Source organism: Heterodontus francisci, chromosome 18, assembly GCF_036365525.1.
Source record: "Heterodontus francisci isolate sHetFra1 chromosome 18, sHetFra1.hap1, whole genome shotgun sequence".
Classification (NCBI taxonomy): domain Eukaryota; kingdom Metazoa; phylum Chordata; class Chondrichthyes; order Heterodontiformes; family Heterodontidae; genus Heterodontus; species Heterodontus francisci.
The window spans coordinates 30,934,027-30,951,517 of record NC_090388.1 but is presented as its reverse complement, the minus strand read 5'-3'; the positions used below and the strand labels follow the sequence as shown (position 1 = coordinate 30,951,517).

At 40.8% G+C, this 17,491-nt stretch overlaps 1 protein-coding gene across 4 annotated transcripts in view; it reads left to right on the top strand.

Moving 5' to 3' along the window:
• LOC137379835 (small integral membrane protein 29-like) overlaps positions 1-17,491 on the top strand; it is a 113,341-nt gene that overhangs the window by 73,297 nt on the left and 22,553 nt on the right. For 2 of the 4 annotated variants that reach the window (XM_068051218.1, XM_068051219.1), the window contains 2 exons: positions 6,822-7,194; positions 7,302-7,327. In XM_068051218.1, coding sequence (XP_067907319.1) covers positions 7,060-7,194; positions 7,302-7,327 — 161 coding nt within the window. In that variant the 5' untranslated portion in view covers positions 6,822-7,059. Of the gene's footprint in view, positions 1-2,635; positions 2,815-6,821; positions 7,195-7,301; positions 7,328-17,491 lie in introns of all 4 variants that reach the window. The other 2 variants (XM_068051220.1, XM_068051221.1) reach the window with 2 other exon arrangements.

Here is a 17,491-nt window from a genome sequence, read left to right as displayed (position 1 = left end):
CCTTTACATCATCTGCATCCATCCATTCCTCAATCTCTCTGCTGCTGAAACTCATATATGGCTTTGACGCGTCCAGATATGACTATCCTGACGCAGTCCTTGATGGTCTGCCATTTTTCACTTTTTGTAAATTCCAACTTGCCCATGAATCTGCTGCTCACATCCTGACATACACTAAGTCCTGCTTGCTAATCACCTCCTTTCTCATTGATCTATGCTAGCTCCCCATCCACAAAAATGTTCCATAATTTGCTGTAACAGGGCAACGAATGATGCTATATCCCCTCCACTATGCTTGCAAGTTTGAGTCAGGCAATCTCTGCATCTCTCCTTCCATTTGCTCCACCATGGATAGTAGAGCTTTCAGCTGTTTACGTCCTACTCTCTAGAATATCCTTCTTAAACCATTCCATCTTTAAATAACTTCTCAATACTCATCTCCTCAATCAAGCTTTCAGTTACCATTTCCTTATGCCTATTTGTAAACAGCAGAGGGGGTTTCCTTATGCTGAAGACACTATATAAATGCATGTTAATACTGATTCTCTTGATCCCTTTCAAAATTTTGAACTCACCTGATGTATCTGCCTTGGAGAATACAACCTGGTTTTTAAAGTCTCTGATTATAACTATGTCTTCACATCGCTGGTATAATCCTAATAATTCTTCATTCTACCTTTTCCATGGCATTGTATTCTGTCTATAATGAGCCCAAAACTGCTCCAGTTTACATCAAAGTGGCTTGTAAAACTTACATATAATACTATATTCTTTATACCCATGGCCACTCAATTTAAAAACTATAGGAATATAATTTCAGTATATCTGGAAATTATGACCATCTCAAAGTTGGTTGAAAAACTTTTAATTACATTAGTTTATTTATTCTAGCTACAGACTAATAATTCAATTTTCTTTTAAGAATTAACATAAAAAGCCAGAGTAGAACACTATATTAAGCCTCCAATTGTGAATTTATAAGATCCAATTTTTCATTATAATTTAGATAGTTAGAAATACAGCAGCCTCTAACAGCTATTAAATTTTTGAAAGTTTTCAAAATCTTACACCTTACTGCAATCTATTACAAAAGCATTGGACTTTAGCTCCCACTTTTTTCAGTCTACATGTTATGCTCAAATTATGGGATGAACAAAGTACTACAAAAAATGCTTGATTCTAAAAGCAGATTTGAGGGTGGCAACTATCTAAAAATTGCAACAGTATTATTTGTAAAATTAATTATCTCTGTCTAGAGTTTGTCATTCTTTATCATATGTTAAATTGACCATATTGTTCAGTGCTGCTTTATCTTGGATAAATAAAAATTAACTCCACATCTGATCAAGTAGATAGCTTTTCCTTCCTCATCCCTTTTTAAAACTACCTTCTTTTACGATTGCCACCCAACTCTTGTACTTTTAGTATTAGTTGGCTAAAAGGTTAAAGTTAAAGGGAACAATCCAATAAATCGAATACGTACAATTTGCTTACCTGACCTTTTCTGTTATTCATAGTCAATCTCAAGAAAAGTGACTGACGCCTGTCTGGTCCATTTTCAATTTTAAAAACTGATGATCCACAAGGTCTAGTATTATCTTCCATCGGTCCAGGAGACATCATTGGGTGCCCAAATAGGTTAGAAACACTTATTTGCACACAGGATAAGCCAAGTGGTTCCCCAGCCAATTTGTGCAAGCCCTTTAGTCAGACTAACATTAATATTCATGTGGTCATCAGCTTGAATAATGAATTGTTTGGTGGGAAGACAACTTGTGCAAAATGCACTGGTAAAAACACAAACTCTCAATATCCCATTAAAATAATATTGGCCAGTTCAAAGGACATATTTCTGTACTTACTTGGAACTGAAGCCAACGAGATTAAATGTACTACTTGAATATCTACCATTCACAAGCTAATTGTGTTTGTGCAGTTGTCGCATCGTCCTTACACCTGGAATACAACTATATTTTGCAAGAGCAGCTCACAATTGAAATGTTTCATACTGTCATTTTGACCAGTTATAAATTTATCCTTTATGTACCTGAGGTATTGACATACAATAACCAAAGTGTGCAATATTTTGATGCAGAAGCCACTGTGCCACACAACCCAGCATGCCATGAAGTAATGGATCCACATTCTCTGTGGTTCCATACATATTGAGTTCCTGAGATCAGCTGTGCTGTCCAGTGTATTGTTTTTTGAGGAGGAATTCAGAGAAATCCAAGGAGGAATCAACATCTAGAAAGGGTTCTGAAGTGGTTTATGTTATGCAGGAACAGCCCAAGGAGATAAAGATACTTTAGAAAACTGGATAAATAAGTGATTACCTAAATTTTCTTAATTTAAACAGCATGGTCTTTTAAGAACATAAAGAAGGGTTCTACGATCAATCAGCAATTTTGTCTGGTGGATAGCTGTTCCATGCAGACTAGGAAGGTTCCAAGTTTAATCCCTGATGTATGCCAAATTAGCTGATCTCAGTCAGTGGGGCAGCTGGAGTGCTACAATTGGTCATTACAGCCTAGATTTGTGATGAGAACATACTTGCCATGGTTCCTGTTACTTATAACAACAAAAACATTGAAAACTCTCCTGAGAATCTTAATCATAATCAATGTTCACACAGGAATAACAGCCACTTGAATAAGATACAGGAAGGTGACTGGAGTTATTGGAATCATATCACAGCAAAAAGTGAATTACGTAGAATTTATATGAAGTCTACAGCACAGAAATAAGCCATACGGCCCAACTTGTCTATGCTGGCATTTACACTCCACACAAGTGGACTACAATGTCTTCATGGTAAGGAAAGGATAGAAAGTTGCCAGAGAAAAAGAAACATTTGTTTTCACATTATTGTTCCACCTATTTTTAAAAGGAAAAATATCACTTCATCTGAAATATATAGGTACTGATTTTTAATTGCCCCTCCCTGGTGGAAACCTGGTGGGGTGGTTTGGTGGAGTTAAAATAAACGAGTCACTTACCCCTCTGATCCTAGTTCCTTTCTTCTGTCCCCACATTCACCTCCTCTTTTGACCAGGCATGAAGGACACCCACAGGAAGGAAGCAGGATCCTAATTTAAATATGCAGATCAGGTCCATGATGTCATCAGGACCCAATCTGCAATTTCAAGCTGAGGCCTGGGGGTGGTTGGGGCAGTATCATCTCTACCGTCAGGCAAAATTGTCAGGAGCTAGATCCTGGGCCAGAAGCGGCCCAGAAGGTGAGTTTTAAATTTATATTTCTGATTTGTTTGTGGGGCCAGAGTGTTCCATCAGGCCTCTCAAGGAAGCCTTTGGCCTCATAAAAACATAAGAAATAGGAGCAGGAATAGGCCTTACAGCCCCTTGAGCCTGTTCTGCCATTCAGTAAGATCGTGGCTAATCTGATCTTGGCCTCAACTCCACTTTGCTGCCTGTTCACCATAACCCTGGACTCCCCTAATCTGTTTATCTCAGCCTTGAATATATATTCAATAACCCAGGCTCCACAGCTCTCTGGGATAGAGAATTCCAAAGATTCATAACCCTCTGAAAGAAGAAATTTCTCATCTCTGTCTTAAATAAGTGACTGTGATTCTGTAACTGCCCCCTAGTTCTAGATTCCCGCACAGAGGGAAACATCCACTCAGCATATACTCATCTGCCAAATTTTTGCCCATTCACTTAACCTATCTATGTTCATTTGCAGACATCTTGGGCTTGATTTTCAATCTGGGGTCAGGAACCCAACACCCGGATAATTTCTGGCTCCCAACCTGTCTGCATCGCTCACGCAGTGCTATCTTCATATGCAGATGCCCTAATTGGGCCGAAGATGAGCTCAGCGCCCAGTTAGCGTCACTGTACTCTGCCGGGAGGCAGGAACTGCCTGCTGAGCATGATCCTCAAAGGCAAACGGCAGCCATGATAGGGCCTGCCGCTGTCTTGCAGGATAGAGGAGACAGATCTTCAGAGGGCCAGCAGCCTCACAGCACAGAGAAGTGGCCAAACAACCAATTAAAAGATACTGAACCCAATCTAAGACAAAAACTCTTAGAGCCAAAACTTTTCCATCAGACAGAACATTAATTGATGGCTCCCCACATTGCACCCAACAGCTGTGCACTAATGTTTGCCTTCTGACCCTCCCACCTTTCAAGGTGCGCCCTCTCCCGTTATCGCCCCCACAGACGATTGAAAATCCCAAGTCCTGTGCCTTCCTCACAACTTGCTTTCCCATTATCTTTGTTTTGTCAGCAAATTTGGCTGCAAAACCTCCCTTGCTCAGGTTATCACCCGAATCGCGACCAGATCTCCCTACTACTTTGATCATAGCTAAATTCCCCAATTAATACATGGGACCATTTCCACCGGTCGGGACTCTATTATTTTATTTGAATGAGGACTGCTGTTAAGATCAGCAGGATCCCCGCACCTTGCCGGGTTCATCGCCCACTACTGGACTCCTGTGTTCTGTCCTGCCTCTCCATTAGTATCGGCGCCATAGTGACTGAAAGATTAGCATAGGAATCCTAGCAGGTCGGAGTTGGAACATTCTTTTCTCACTCTTCTCCTAAATGTGGCAGCTCATGTTGGAGTACAGTTCTCAGGCATCTCTGGTACATCTTGTGTGAGCCAAAACAATGAGTATTCAGAGGTGACAAGCTGATCCTGTCCTCATAATATCTTCTCACAAGTGCACTTTCCAACAATGGTCACTCGATAATCATTAGGAACAAGGACAGTGGGTGATGTACACCACCTCCCCATTCTGTAGCCCAGGAATGTTGAGGCCAAATTGTAACACCGCCAATTGCCACCTTTGCTGAGATCAGTGAGCAGATTAAAAAAATGACTCTGGATATTCAGGTTTATATGATGTAGCTACATTCTGTGTTTACCAACAGCCATTGGGGAGCTCTAAGATAAAGCAGTTACAAGGAGAATGATGAAATTCTGAGAAGACATTACTTCTTTTGGAAGCACATGCGCACTTTAAAAATATTTCTAATTTTTGTACCTCCCAGTATGTTCGTGCCAATTTTTCATCCAGTATCTGACCCAAGCAATCCAATATAACAGTAAAATGGTGTAAAACTGTCTCCACTTTGCTCAGTGATGTCTCTTAACACCATTGTTTGATATTCCCATTTCCCAGAGCAGGGATTCGTAATGTCTCTGAAAGAGATTCCGAATTAGCATTGACTTGTGGACAAGTCTATGCTGTGCACTAAAGGAACTGGATCAATATCCTAACTGAAATCAACAAACTGGGGTGTGCTTTTATCGCTGTGCCATTGGGGAGCTTTAAATTTATCTCTCATAAATTCCTTTTAAATTGGCATAGAAAACTTTTATCCCCTCAAATTTGGGCTGAAATGGAGCCAAAATATAAAGTGGGAGGATAGATGCTAATTCATTTTGAAGTCCCAACAGAATATATAATGAGTAATGAAATACAGTTAAATTTGAATTTAATTACTCTGGTAAAATTGAAAAATGTTACTAAAGGTTGGTGATTCAGTGTATCTTTGATCCCAAGCAGAGCTTCCGATCCCATATCTTCTGTCACAAAGAATGCCGACTTTCACCTTTGTAACAGTGCCCACTTTTGTCCCTACTTTAGTCCATCTTGTGCTGAAGCCCTCCTCCAGGCATACATTTATAACCTCCAGACTCAATTATTCTAATCTCCTGGCAAGCCTCCATCCTCTGCAAACTGTAGGTCATCTGAAACTCTGCTGCTCATGTTCTATTCTACTTAAGTTCCACTTATCCACAACATTGTCCTATATTAGTTCCCGGTCCTCTTAAGCCACAAAATTCTCATCCTTGTATTTAATTCCCTCCATGCCTCGCCCCTCCTATCTCTAACATTTACCAGCCCTACTACCCAACAGCCCCCACCCCTAATACTCTGTTCCTGTGCCTGGCCACTCGTGCATTTGCCCCACTGTTGGCATCTGTGCCACCAACCACTTGGCATTATGCTGTGAAATTCCCTCCCAAAAATCCTCTTGATTTTCCATCTCCCTCTTCCTTTTAGGACCCTTCTTAAAACACACCTTTTTACCAAGCTTTTGGCCATCCTTCCTAATATTTCTTTCTTTGGCCCTGCATCCATTTTCTTTATTCCACTTCTGTCAAGCACCCTGGAATATTTTTCTAAGTTAAAAGTGCTATGTAAATTCAAACTTTTTGAAACCTCTTGGTCTGAGTCACAGATACCATAAGATCTTGATCTGATAGTATATAGAGATTTGCTGTTCAGATTTATAAATGGAGAGTACATAATTGTGCAAAGTTCTGTGGGTCAACACTGCCTACATTGCATACTTCAGCGTAACCTGTTATTCTCGGGGTAGGGTGGGGTGAAATGACAAAATTGCAGCGTAAAGAAAGTGACATCACATTGAAGAGCTACTCAGGTTCCTAAATTTTCTCTTTCCCTTCCACCCCTACCCCCAGCTTTCATAATTGCTATTCTATTAATATTATCTTAATCAAAGTCATAAGAGTGCTGACATATTTGTTTAAATTCTACAAGGACAGTAAATGTACTACTTTAAATGTACCTGCAAGGTAAAGATAAACAATGTGACAGCTGTAAAATCTTTCTTTCTTGTTAAGTGCAAACACGCATCTTTGGAATGTGATCTGTCACTGAAATTTATAGCTTCTATGCATTTTCACGATGGCATTTGAAAAGACTGAAATGGATATAGCCTTGTTTGATAGTTGGGCCTTTGTTTAACAAGATTTTAAAAATAAAACCCACACCTTACACAAGTCTTAAACTGACTATGCCTATCTTTCATTTTTAGCCTATTTGAGAGTGCTGACTGACCACAGCATAACCATGGATGAAACAGAATAACAAGGAATCTTGGTTGCTTCATGTCCTGTTTGAATTTTTCCCAATGACAATCAGATGACGGATGTTCCTGTACGCAACGCTCCAAATAAAACACCATGAAAAGATTTCAGGACTTAATTTTGAGACAAACTTTCAGAAACACCACCAATCAAGCACAAGTATAAAGAAAAACCTACTTTCATCGCATGAGCAAACAGAAAAGTGTCATGCCCAATCAAACAGCCAGTAACCCCCCTGACAGTAATCATAGTGCATCAGTCCTAGGATTTATACTGATACCTGTCACAATCATAGCAGTCATTGGCATTGCGGTTGTAGTGGTAACATTTTAAAAAATTCTTTTAAATACGTTATTTTCTGCAGCGATTTATGGGTATGCCATATAGCACTTTTAATATTTTTCTTTATTGCTTGTTTCTTTTGCCAGATAAGGTATGTTCGAAAGAGACGCAGGTAAGGACATTTTAAATGGAGAATTTCCTAAAATCATTTTGCTGACTTGCAACAGGATTAGAACAAAAAAGTGAAAATATTTGACAGCAAGCATGGCAGCAATAGGGGAGGGGGAAGGTGAGGTTCTCAGCTCTTCAAAATCACTGCTCATGGTTTATGTGCTTTACTGTTTCTCTTCCAAGAATCTTGTGATAGTCTTTGCAAATATTGTGGAAATAGTCTGGATATTAGAGCAGGAAATGGATTTTATTTTCTCTGTAAGCTGCCACATGCCTGTATTAATGTTACTACTTTTGGTGCAAATACATGACCTGGTGATAGGTGAAGGGCAGGGAGGCTTTAAATAGGTCAGTGTGGTGCAGCGAGCCTGTGATTACCACATGTCGGAAGTAGAGGGAGTCAGGAGCCGAGTGCAGTGCTGACAGCAGCTCCTGCCAGCACTTCCTTCCTGCAGGAAATGAGAAACTCTGATTTCCTGATGAAAAGCGATTGAGCTAAATGTGCAGTTGATTCATCAAAGACCAAGATGTTGTTTGTGTTAAATAAAAAAAAATCCATGGAACATATTGATAACTTTTGATTTTACTAAAAGAGCAATAACTTTTAGAAAAATTTTTTAAATGGCAAATAGATTCAATTAGCTTAAAATGGATCAGATAACAGACATCTTTATGGTATTTTAGTTTATATTTTAATTTTCTATTGTTAAACAATTTGTCACCCTTGATAAATAGCTATATATTGTTAATGGGCTTGGTTCTGGCTTCTGTCTTCAGATATAACATGTTTTCATGTTCCTGTCTAATATTAATTCTATGGACATGACTTCCTTATGAATGAAACAGGAAAGATCTCATCAGCAATTTGGACACACATGAGTCATTACATTGCACAAAGGAGAAGACATAGCCTGTGATTTTCATTTAGGATGTGGAGCATCCTGTTATTAACTAAACTGTTTATACAAATGTCAAAAGATGTGAAACAGCATAGTATCTACAGTGATTTTAAATATTCGCGGTCTTTTAAGGATCTATATTTAGATCTACAGTCAAGTAATGCTTTTATCTCCTATAAAAGTTCTTTTTGCAACTGAATTTCTTTAAAACCATTTATTGCAAATTCAGTTTCAAAGTCACAAAGACTTGGCTAGCTGTATGAGTGAATTTTTGAAGTTAGCTGAAAATTGGCATTTTTGGGTAGTTTTGGATAATTTCCCTTTTTCTATCTTTCTTCCCTGTTGCTGCCATGTTTATTTTTCAGCTGTAGACGTACCTAGCCTTCGCTATGTATTCCATGACTGTTATCAGTGCTTCATTATGGCAGACTTTTGGGAGCTGTGCTCCTTCAGAAAAGCCTTTGACCTCATCAGCAGATGTGGTTTCTTCAGACTACTAGCAAAGATTGGATGTCCACCAAAGCTACTAAGTATCATCACTTCATTCCATGACAATATGAAAGGCACAATTCAGCATAGCGGTGCCTCATCAGACCCCTTTCCTATCCTGAGTGGCGTGAAACAGGGCTGTGTTCTCACGCCTACACTGTTTGGGATCATCATCTCCCTGCTGCTCTCACATGCGTTCAAGTCTTCAGAAGAAGGAATTTTCCTCCACACAAGATCAGATGGCAGGTTGTTCAACCTTGCCTATCTTAGAGCAAAGACCAAAGTACGGAAGGTCCTCATCAGGGAACTCCTCTTTGCTGACGATGCTGCATTAACATTCCACACAGAAGAGTGTCTGCAGAGTCTCATCAACAGGATTGTGGCTGCCTGCAACAAATTTGGCCTAACCATCAGCCTCAAGAAAACAAACATCATGGGACAGGACGTCAGAAATGCCCCATCTATCAATATCGGCGACCATGCTCTGGAAGTGGTTCAAGAGTTCACCTACCTAGGCTCAACTATCACCAGTAACCTGTCTCTCGATGCAGAAATCAACAAGCGCATGGGAAAGGCGTCTGCTGCTATGTCTAGACTAGCCAAGAGAGTGTGGGAAAATGGTGCACTGACACAGAACACAAAAGTCCGAGTGTATCAAGCCTGTGTCCTCAGTACCTTGCTCTACGGCAGCGAGGCCTGGACAACGTATGTCAGCCAAGAGCAACGTCTCAATTCATTCCATCTTCGCTGCCTCCGGAGAATCCTTGGCATCAGGTGGCAGGACCGTATTTCCAACGCAGAAGTCCTCAAGGCGACCAACATCCCCAGCATATACACTCTACTGAGCCAGTGGCGCTTGAGATGGCTTGGCCATATGAGCCGAATGGAAGATGGCAGATCCCCCAAGGACACATTGTCCAGTGAGCTCGTCACTGGTATCAGACCCACCAGCCGTCCATATCTCCGCTTTAAAGACATCTGCAAACACAACATGAAGTCCTGTGACATTGATCACAAGTCGTGGGAGTCAGTTGCCAGTGATCACCAGAGCTGGCGGACAGCCATAAAGGCAGGACTAAAGAGTGGCGAGTCGAAGAGACTTAGCTGTTGGCAGGAAAAAAGAAGTGCAAGGAGAGAGCCAACTGTGTAACAGCCCCAACAACCAATTTTATCTGCAGCGCCTGTGGAAGAGTCTGTCACTCTAGAATTGGCCTTTATAGCCACTCCAGGCGCTGCTTCACTAACCACTGACCACTTCTAGGCGCTTACCCATTGTCTCTTGAGACAAGGAGGCCAAAGAAGGCTCCTTCAGAAGGTTCTGCTACATAGTGGTCCTAACCTAAAATTGTTGCAACGAGAAACAATTAACTAGTGAGGTCAAATCATTTTTTAGTGATAGTCTGGTAGTCAAGGCTTTGATTCAAACTTATGATGTGGGATGATAATTTAGTGTCTTACTGCAGGAATAATGACAACCCTGGAACATCACAATCTTAAAAGGTGAAAAATAAATAAAACGTAAAATGTATAAACTGCATTCAGCATATCAGTTGTTGTTCATGTATTTGCTCATGTTGCTCATTGTTAACCATGTATCATGTATCGTCAGGGCTAAAAGGGGTCATGAAAAGTCATTGGCAAACAGGATTAAGGAAAATCCCAAGGCTTTTTATACATATATAAAGAGCAAGAGGGTAACCAGGGAAAGGGTTGGCCCACTCAAGGACAGAGATGGGAATCTATGCGTGGAGCCAGAGGAAATGGGTGAGGTGCTAAATGAGTACTTTGCATCAGTATTCACCAAGGAGAAGGACTTGGTGGATGATGAGCCTAGGGAAGGGAGTGCAGATAGTCTCAGTCATCTCATTATCAAAAAGGAGGAGGTGTTGGATGTCTTGTAAAGCATTAAGGTCGATAAGTCCCTAGGGCCTGATGGGATCTACCCTAGAATACTGAAGGAGGCAAGGGAAGAAATTGCTGGGGCCTTGACAGAAATCTTTGCACCCTCATTGGCTACAGGTGAGGTCCCAGAGGACTGGAGAATAGCCAATGTTGTTCCTTTGTTTAAGAAGGGTGGTAAGGATAATCCAGGAAATTATAGGCCGGTGAGCCTTACGTCAGTAGTAGGGAAACTATTAGAGAGGATTCTTCGGGACAGGATTTACTCCCATTTGGAAACAAACAAACTTATTAGCGAGAGACAGCATGGTTTTGTGAAGGGGAGGTCGTGTCTTACTAATTTGATTGAGTTTTTTGAGGAAGTGACGAAGATGATTGATGAGGGAAGGGCGGTGGATGTTGTCTATATGGAGTTTAGTAAAGCCTTTGACAAGGTCCCGCATGGCAGACTGGTGCAAAAGGTGAAGTCACACGGGATCAGAGGTGAGCTGGCAAGATGGATACAGAACTGGCTCAGTCATAGAAGACAGAGTGTAACAGTGGATGGGTGTTTTTCTGAATGGAGGGATGTGACTAGTGGTGTTCCGCAGGGAACAGTGCTGGGACGTTTGCTGTTTGTAGTATATATAAATGATTTGGAGGAAAATGTAGCTGGTCTGATTAGTAAGTTTGCGGACGACACAAAGGTTGGTGGAGTTGCGGATAATGATGAGGATTGTCAGAGGCTACAGCAGGATATAGATCGGTTGGAGACTTGGGCGGAGAAATGGCAGATGGAGTTTAATCCGGAGAACTGTGAGGTAATGCATTTTGGAAGGTCTAATGCAGGTGGGAGGTATACAGTAAATGGCAGAACCCTTAGGAGTATTGACAGGCAGAGAGATCTGGGCGTACAGGTCCACAGGTCACTGAAAGTGGCAACGCAGGTGGATAAGGTAGTCAAGAAGGCATACGGCATGCTTGCCTTCATCGGTCAGGGCATAGAGTATAAAAATTGGCAAGTCATGTTGCAGCTGTACAGAACCTTAGTTAGGCCACACTTAGAATATTGCATGCAATTCTGGTCGCCACACTACCAGAAGGACGTGGAGGCTTTGGAGAGGGTACAGAGGAGGTTTACCAGGATGTTGCCTAGTCTGGAGGGCATTAGCTATGAGGAGAGGTTGGAAAAACTCGGATTGTTTTCACTGGAACGACGGAGGTGGAGGGGCGACATGATAGAGGTTTACAAAGTTATGAGCGGCATGGACAGAGTGGAAAGTCAGAAGCTTTTTCCCAGGGTGGAAGAGTCAGTTACTAGGGGACATAGGTTTAAGGTGCGAGGGGCAAAGTTTAGAGGGGATGTGCGAGGCAAGTTTTTTACACAGAGGGTGGTGAGTGCCTGGAACTTGCTGCCAGGGGAGGTGGTGGAAGCAGGTACGATAGCGACGTTTAAGAGACATCTTGACAAATATATGAATAGGAAGGGAATAGAGGGATATGGGCCCCGGAAGTGCAGAAGGTGTTAGTTTCGGCAGGCATCAAGATCGGCGCAGGCTTGGAGGGCCAAATGGCCTGTTCCTGTGCTGTACTGTTCTTTGTTCTTTGTTAGGTATTGTTTCCTGAATAATTGCCATTGTACTTAAACTATAGAGCGCATAGTTCATTTTGGATGTTATGATTGGTTAAGTAGCAGTTGATATAAAACAAGAGAGAGTGAAGTGAGACTTAGAATACATTATTTTCTAAGGAGAGTAAGTACATTATTATGGTTGAGCTATTGTGCATTTAATGCATTAACAGGCAGATAATGATGATTCCAAAATTAAATAGAATCTGAAACACAGAGTCCATCTGCCCAACTGGTCGGCTGGTATTTATACTCCACATGAGCGTCCTTTTATTCGAATTATTCCTTCTATCCTTCTATCTCCTCCACCCTCATATACATTAAACCTCCTCTAATGATATCAGCTTCAACGTGTAAATGAGTTCCATTTTTCTCTGTGTCAAGAAATTCCTCCTAAATTCCTTCAATTTCATCTGTCTGTGGCTCTTTTATATTCATGGACCCTTGTTCTGGACTCACCCATAAAGAGAGACAGTCTCCCCACATCCCGATCAACACCTCATCATAACAGTGATCAGTTCCATTCTTAACTCTTCAGGTAATGAAGCAATCCCATGCCTGCATGCAGTAAGATCTGGATAACATTCAGGCTTGGGCTGATAAGTGGCAAGTAATATTCGTGCCACGCAAGTGCCAGGCAATGAGCATCTCCAACAAGAGACCATCTTCCCTTGACATTCAACGGCACTATCATCGCTGAACTCCCCATCAACATCTTGGAATCACCATTGACCAGAAACCTATCTGGCCCAGCCACATAAATACTGTGGTTACAAGAACAGGTCAAAGGCTGGGTGTTCTCCAGTGAGTAACTCACCTCCTGACTCTCCACAGCCTTTCCACCGTCTACAAGGCAAAAGTCAACTGTGTGATGGAATACTGCCCACCTGCCTGGATGAGTGCAGCTGCAACAACACTCAGAAGCTCAACGCCAGCCAAGAAGCCTGCTTGATTGGCACCACATCCACCACCTTAAATATTCACTCCCTTCATCACTGGTGCACCATTTTTGCAGCGTGCACTATCTACAAGATGCACTGCAGCAACTCACCAAGGTTTCTGCGACAGCACCTTCCAATCCCATGATCTCTACTGCCTAAGAGACAATGGCAGCAGGGGCATGGGAAGTTGACACCTGCAAGTGCCCCTTCAAGTCACATACCATCCTGACTTGGAAATATATTGGCGTTCCTTCGTCGTCCCTGGCTCAAATCCTGGAACTCCCTACCTAATAGCACTATGGGTGTACCTACACCACATGAATTGCAGCAGTTCAAAAAGGCGCTCACTGCCACCTTCTCGAGGGTAATTAGGGATGGGCAATAATACTGGCCTTGCCACTGACACCCACATCCTGTGAATGAGTAAAAAATAAATAATTTTAAAGACTTCTTTCAGTTTCCTCTTAGTTTTCTCTTTTCCAGAGTAAAGAGCCCTAGCCAGTGCAATCTTTCCTCGCAATTGCATCCTCTCATTTCTGGTAACATCCTTGTAAATATTTTCTGCACTTTTTCTGGTGTTTCCTTTTTGTAGTATGGAGACCAGAACTGCATACAATACTCCACATATGATCTATTCTGCTACTCTCCACATGCCCTTACCTTTGTGAAGAGTGACATGGCATCTTATCAAAGGTCCTTTGAAAGTCTGCGTGCACCACGTCCACCGCATTCCCCTTGTCTGTTATTTCTGAATGATGCATTTTGTCCTTGAAACACACTTCACTCTGTGTTCTTCATAATCTATACACATGGAGGTCATGAAGCTAATTTTGTATTTTGGCCATTGATTCATGACATGCTGGATAGTAAGCTTCTGTGATCCAATTACATGATTTGTACTGAAGATTTACAGTGCGACATGATCTGAGCTGTAGTGATCTCAGCCCTGATTTGACATGCAAGCTATTGTTCGATTTTTTTTTTAAATGCCTTTGAAGGTGCAAATTTACTTCAGATTTCAGAACTGGAAACATTTTAACTATAAATTGCAATACAGATGAGAAATATTTGATTGGGAGATTAATGTAAAGTTGTTGAACATCACAATCTTTGTTAGCAAAGTAGAATCTTAATAAGAGATGGTATTTATTTGATACTAATTTCAAAGATAAGTGCATTGCTATAATTCTATTGTTAAATAAAGTTCCTTGAAATTAAGTCGTGTATGAAACACAACAGAGGCAGATATAGAAAAAACTTTTTTTATATGTTTAACTTAAACATTAAAAAGTGTATGTACAGGTGATTGTTCCAGTACAATTTATAAATTCACACTGATTCAAATCTCTTTGTATCTATAATAGAATTCATGTACAGGATATGCAAGTCTTTATAAAGTCACAATTTATCCCTAACCAATTACTATGGCATGTTTATATTGCAGAGCCACTCGAAGGAATGGTTCTTTGCTTCCCTGATGGCAGAACTGATTAAGGGATTGAGTAACACCACCCAGACTAAGAAGGCCCAGTTAACTTCCTGTTCTGTGCTGAATTAGCTGATCTTAGCCAAGGTAGTGATAGGACACTTCATTTGTTCTCAGCATTGTTTAGGGAAAGGAAGATTGACCAGGGTTGCTGTTGTTGGTAATTATCCAATGCCCCCACCCCCATCCCCCAGCTATTGGAATTGCACTTCTGTGGATGTTCAACCCCTTCTTGACTTCTTTATTGAAGTGACAATCCAAAAGAACTGCTAAAGCCTATGACGTTGTGTACTTAGGCTTCCAAAAGATATTTGATTAGATCCCATGTAAAAGACTACCAGTTAGCCTTAAAGCATTAAGCATTCAAGGTAAAATTTGGGAATAGTTAAGAAATTGGCTGAGTTAGAAAAATGGGTATAGAGGAGTTATCGTTGTGAGGGGAGGTACTGAGTGCGTGCTGCGCGGTTCAGTGTTTAGAAACTCAATTCATATTGGCCAAATTTACAAACAATGTGAAGCTAAGATGGGCATTGGGGAAAACTGAGAAATTACAGATTGAATTAGGCAAAATTTGTGGGCAGATCAATGGTATATGATTTTTATGTAGAAAAGTATACGGTAATGCACATCGGAGGGAATATGGCCAACACGTATACTATATGAAAGGTGTTGAAAAAGCTAAGGATGAAGTTGAAAGAGACCAAAGATTTTATTAAACTCAACACAACCAACCAGTGCAGAGCAGCAATTAACAAGCTAATAAAATGTTGCACTACATAATCAAACATAAGCATACAAGCCAGAGGAAATCATGATTGAACAGTACAGTGTGCTAGTCAGACTGCATTTTTAGAACTATGCCCATTTCCAGTCACAGAAACAAAGGAGAAATTAAAGTACTTGGATCTGAGTAATGAAGAAAAGCTGGGGGAATTTGCAGTTGCTAGCCTGGAAAGGAGGCATGTGAGAGGTGATCTTATGGGAATGGAAAAGGTAAATCTGGAATATAATTTTAAATTAAGTTGAAAGTATGCCTGGAATGCAGGTTCAAATGAGTAGAAGGTAAATTTAGGACTAGTGTTAAGAAAATCTTCAGACAAAGAGGAATCAATGCTTGGAATAGATTTCTGGGTAGTGTAGTGGAAGCAAAAACTGTAGAATCATTTAAGAAACAATTAAATGCAGCAATGGGAGGACTATAGGATGGATGAATTAAGACTGACTGGCTGTCGTCATTCATAAATGTTTTGTGATAGGGTTGAGCTTGGCTGTGATTGCATAGTTACATAATATTTACAGGACAGAAACTGGCTATTCGTCCCAACAGGTCCATGCTGGTGTTTGTGCTCCACATGAGCTGCCTCCCACCCTTCTTCTTCTAACCCGTCAACATGTCCTTATATTCTTTTGTCCTTCATGTGCTTATCTAGCTTCCCCTTAAATGCATTTATACTAGTCACCTTAACTACTCCTTGCGGTAGCAAGTTTTACATTCTAACCACTCTAAAGAAGTTACTCCTGAATTCCCAATTGTATTTATTAGCGACAATCTTACATTTCTGGCCTGCAAGTGAAAATATCTTTTCTGTGATGCTGCTGTCACTTGTTATCTCGGCTTTTACATGCAGAATGGTTACTTGAGTAAGGTACCACAGATGACCAGTGAAGAGGAAAAAAAATTTTCTGCCCTGCCACCTTCAACAATTTGTGCACATATAGCCCCAGATCTCTCTGTTCCTACACTCCGTTTAGAATTGTACCCTTTAGTTTATATTGCCTCTCCTCATTCTTCCTAGCAGAATTTGTCACACTTCTTTGTACTAAATTGCATCTGCCACATGCCCATCCATTCTACCAGCCTATTTCCTCTTGAAGCCGATCACTATCCTCCTCAGTTTACAATGCTTCCAAGTTTTGTTTCAACTGCAAATTTTGAAATTATGCCCGGTGCACCAGAACAGTAGTGACCCTAATACCAATCCCTGGGGAACGCCACTGTATACCTTCCTCCAGTTCGAAAAACAATCGTTCGCTACTACTCTTTGTTTCCTGTCACTCAGCTACTGTCTCTCTTTATTCCACGGACTTCAACTTTTCTGGTAAACCTATTATGTGTCATTTTATCAAATGCTTTTTGTAATTCCATATATACCTCATCAATCCTCTCTGTTACTTCATCAAAAATCTCAATCATGTTAATTAAACATGATTTGTCTTTAACAAATTCGTGCTGGCTTTCATTAATTAATCCATATTTGCCCAAGTGACTGTTAATTTTGTCCCAGATTGTTGTTTCTAAAAGCTTTCCCACCACCAAGGTTAAACTAATTACGCTGTATTAGCTGGATTTATCCTTACACTCTTTTTTAAACAAGGATGTAACATTTGCAATTCTCCAGTCCTCTGGAACTTCTGTTGTATCTAAAGAGGATTGGAAGATTATGGCCAGTACCTCTGCAATTTCCACCCTTGCTTCTCTCAGCATCCTTGAATGCATCCCATTCAGTCCTTGTGACTTATCAACTTTAAGTACAGCCAGCCTTTCTAGTATCTTTTTTAAAATAAATTTTGAGCCCATCTAGTATGTCAACTATCTCGTCCTTCACTATGACTTTGTTAGCATCCTTTTCCTTGGTAAAGACAGATGCAAAGTACTCATTTAGTATCTCAGCCATGCCTTCGTGTAGGTCTCATTTTTGGTCCCTAATTAGCCCCAATCCTCCTCCTTTCTGTTCTCTTATTATTTATTTGCCTGTAGAAGATGTTTGGATTCCCGTTTATGTTGGCAGCCAGTCTCTTCTCATACTGGCTCTTTGCCCCCTTACATCCTATTTTTTTACTT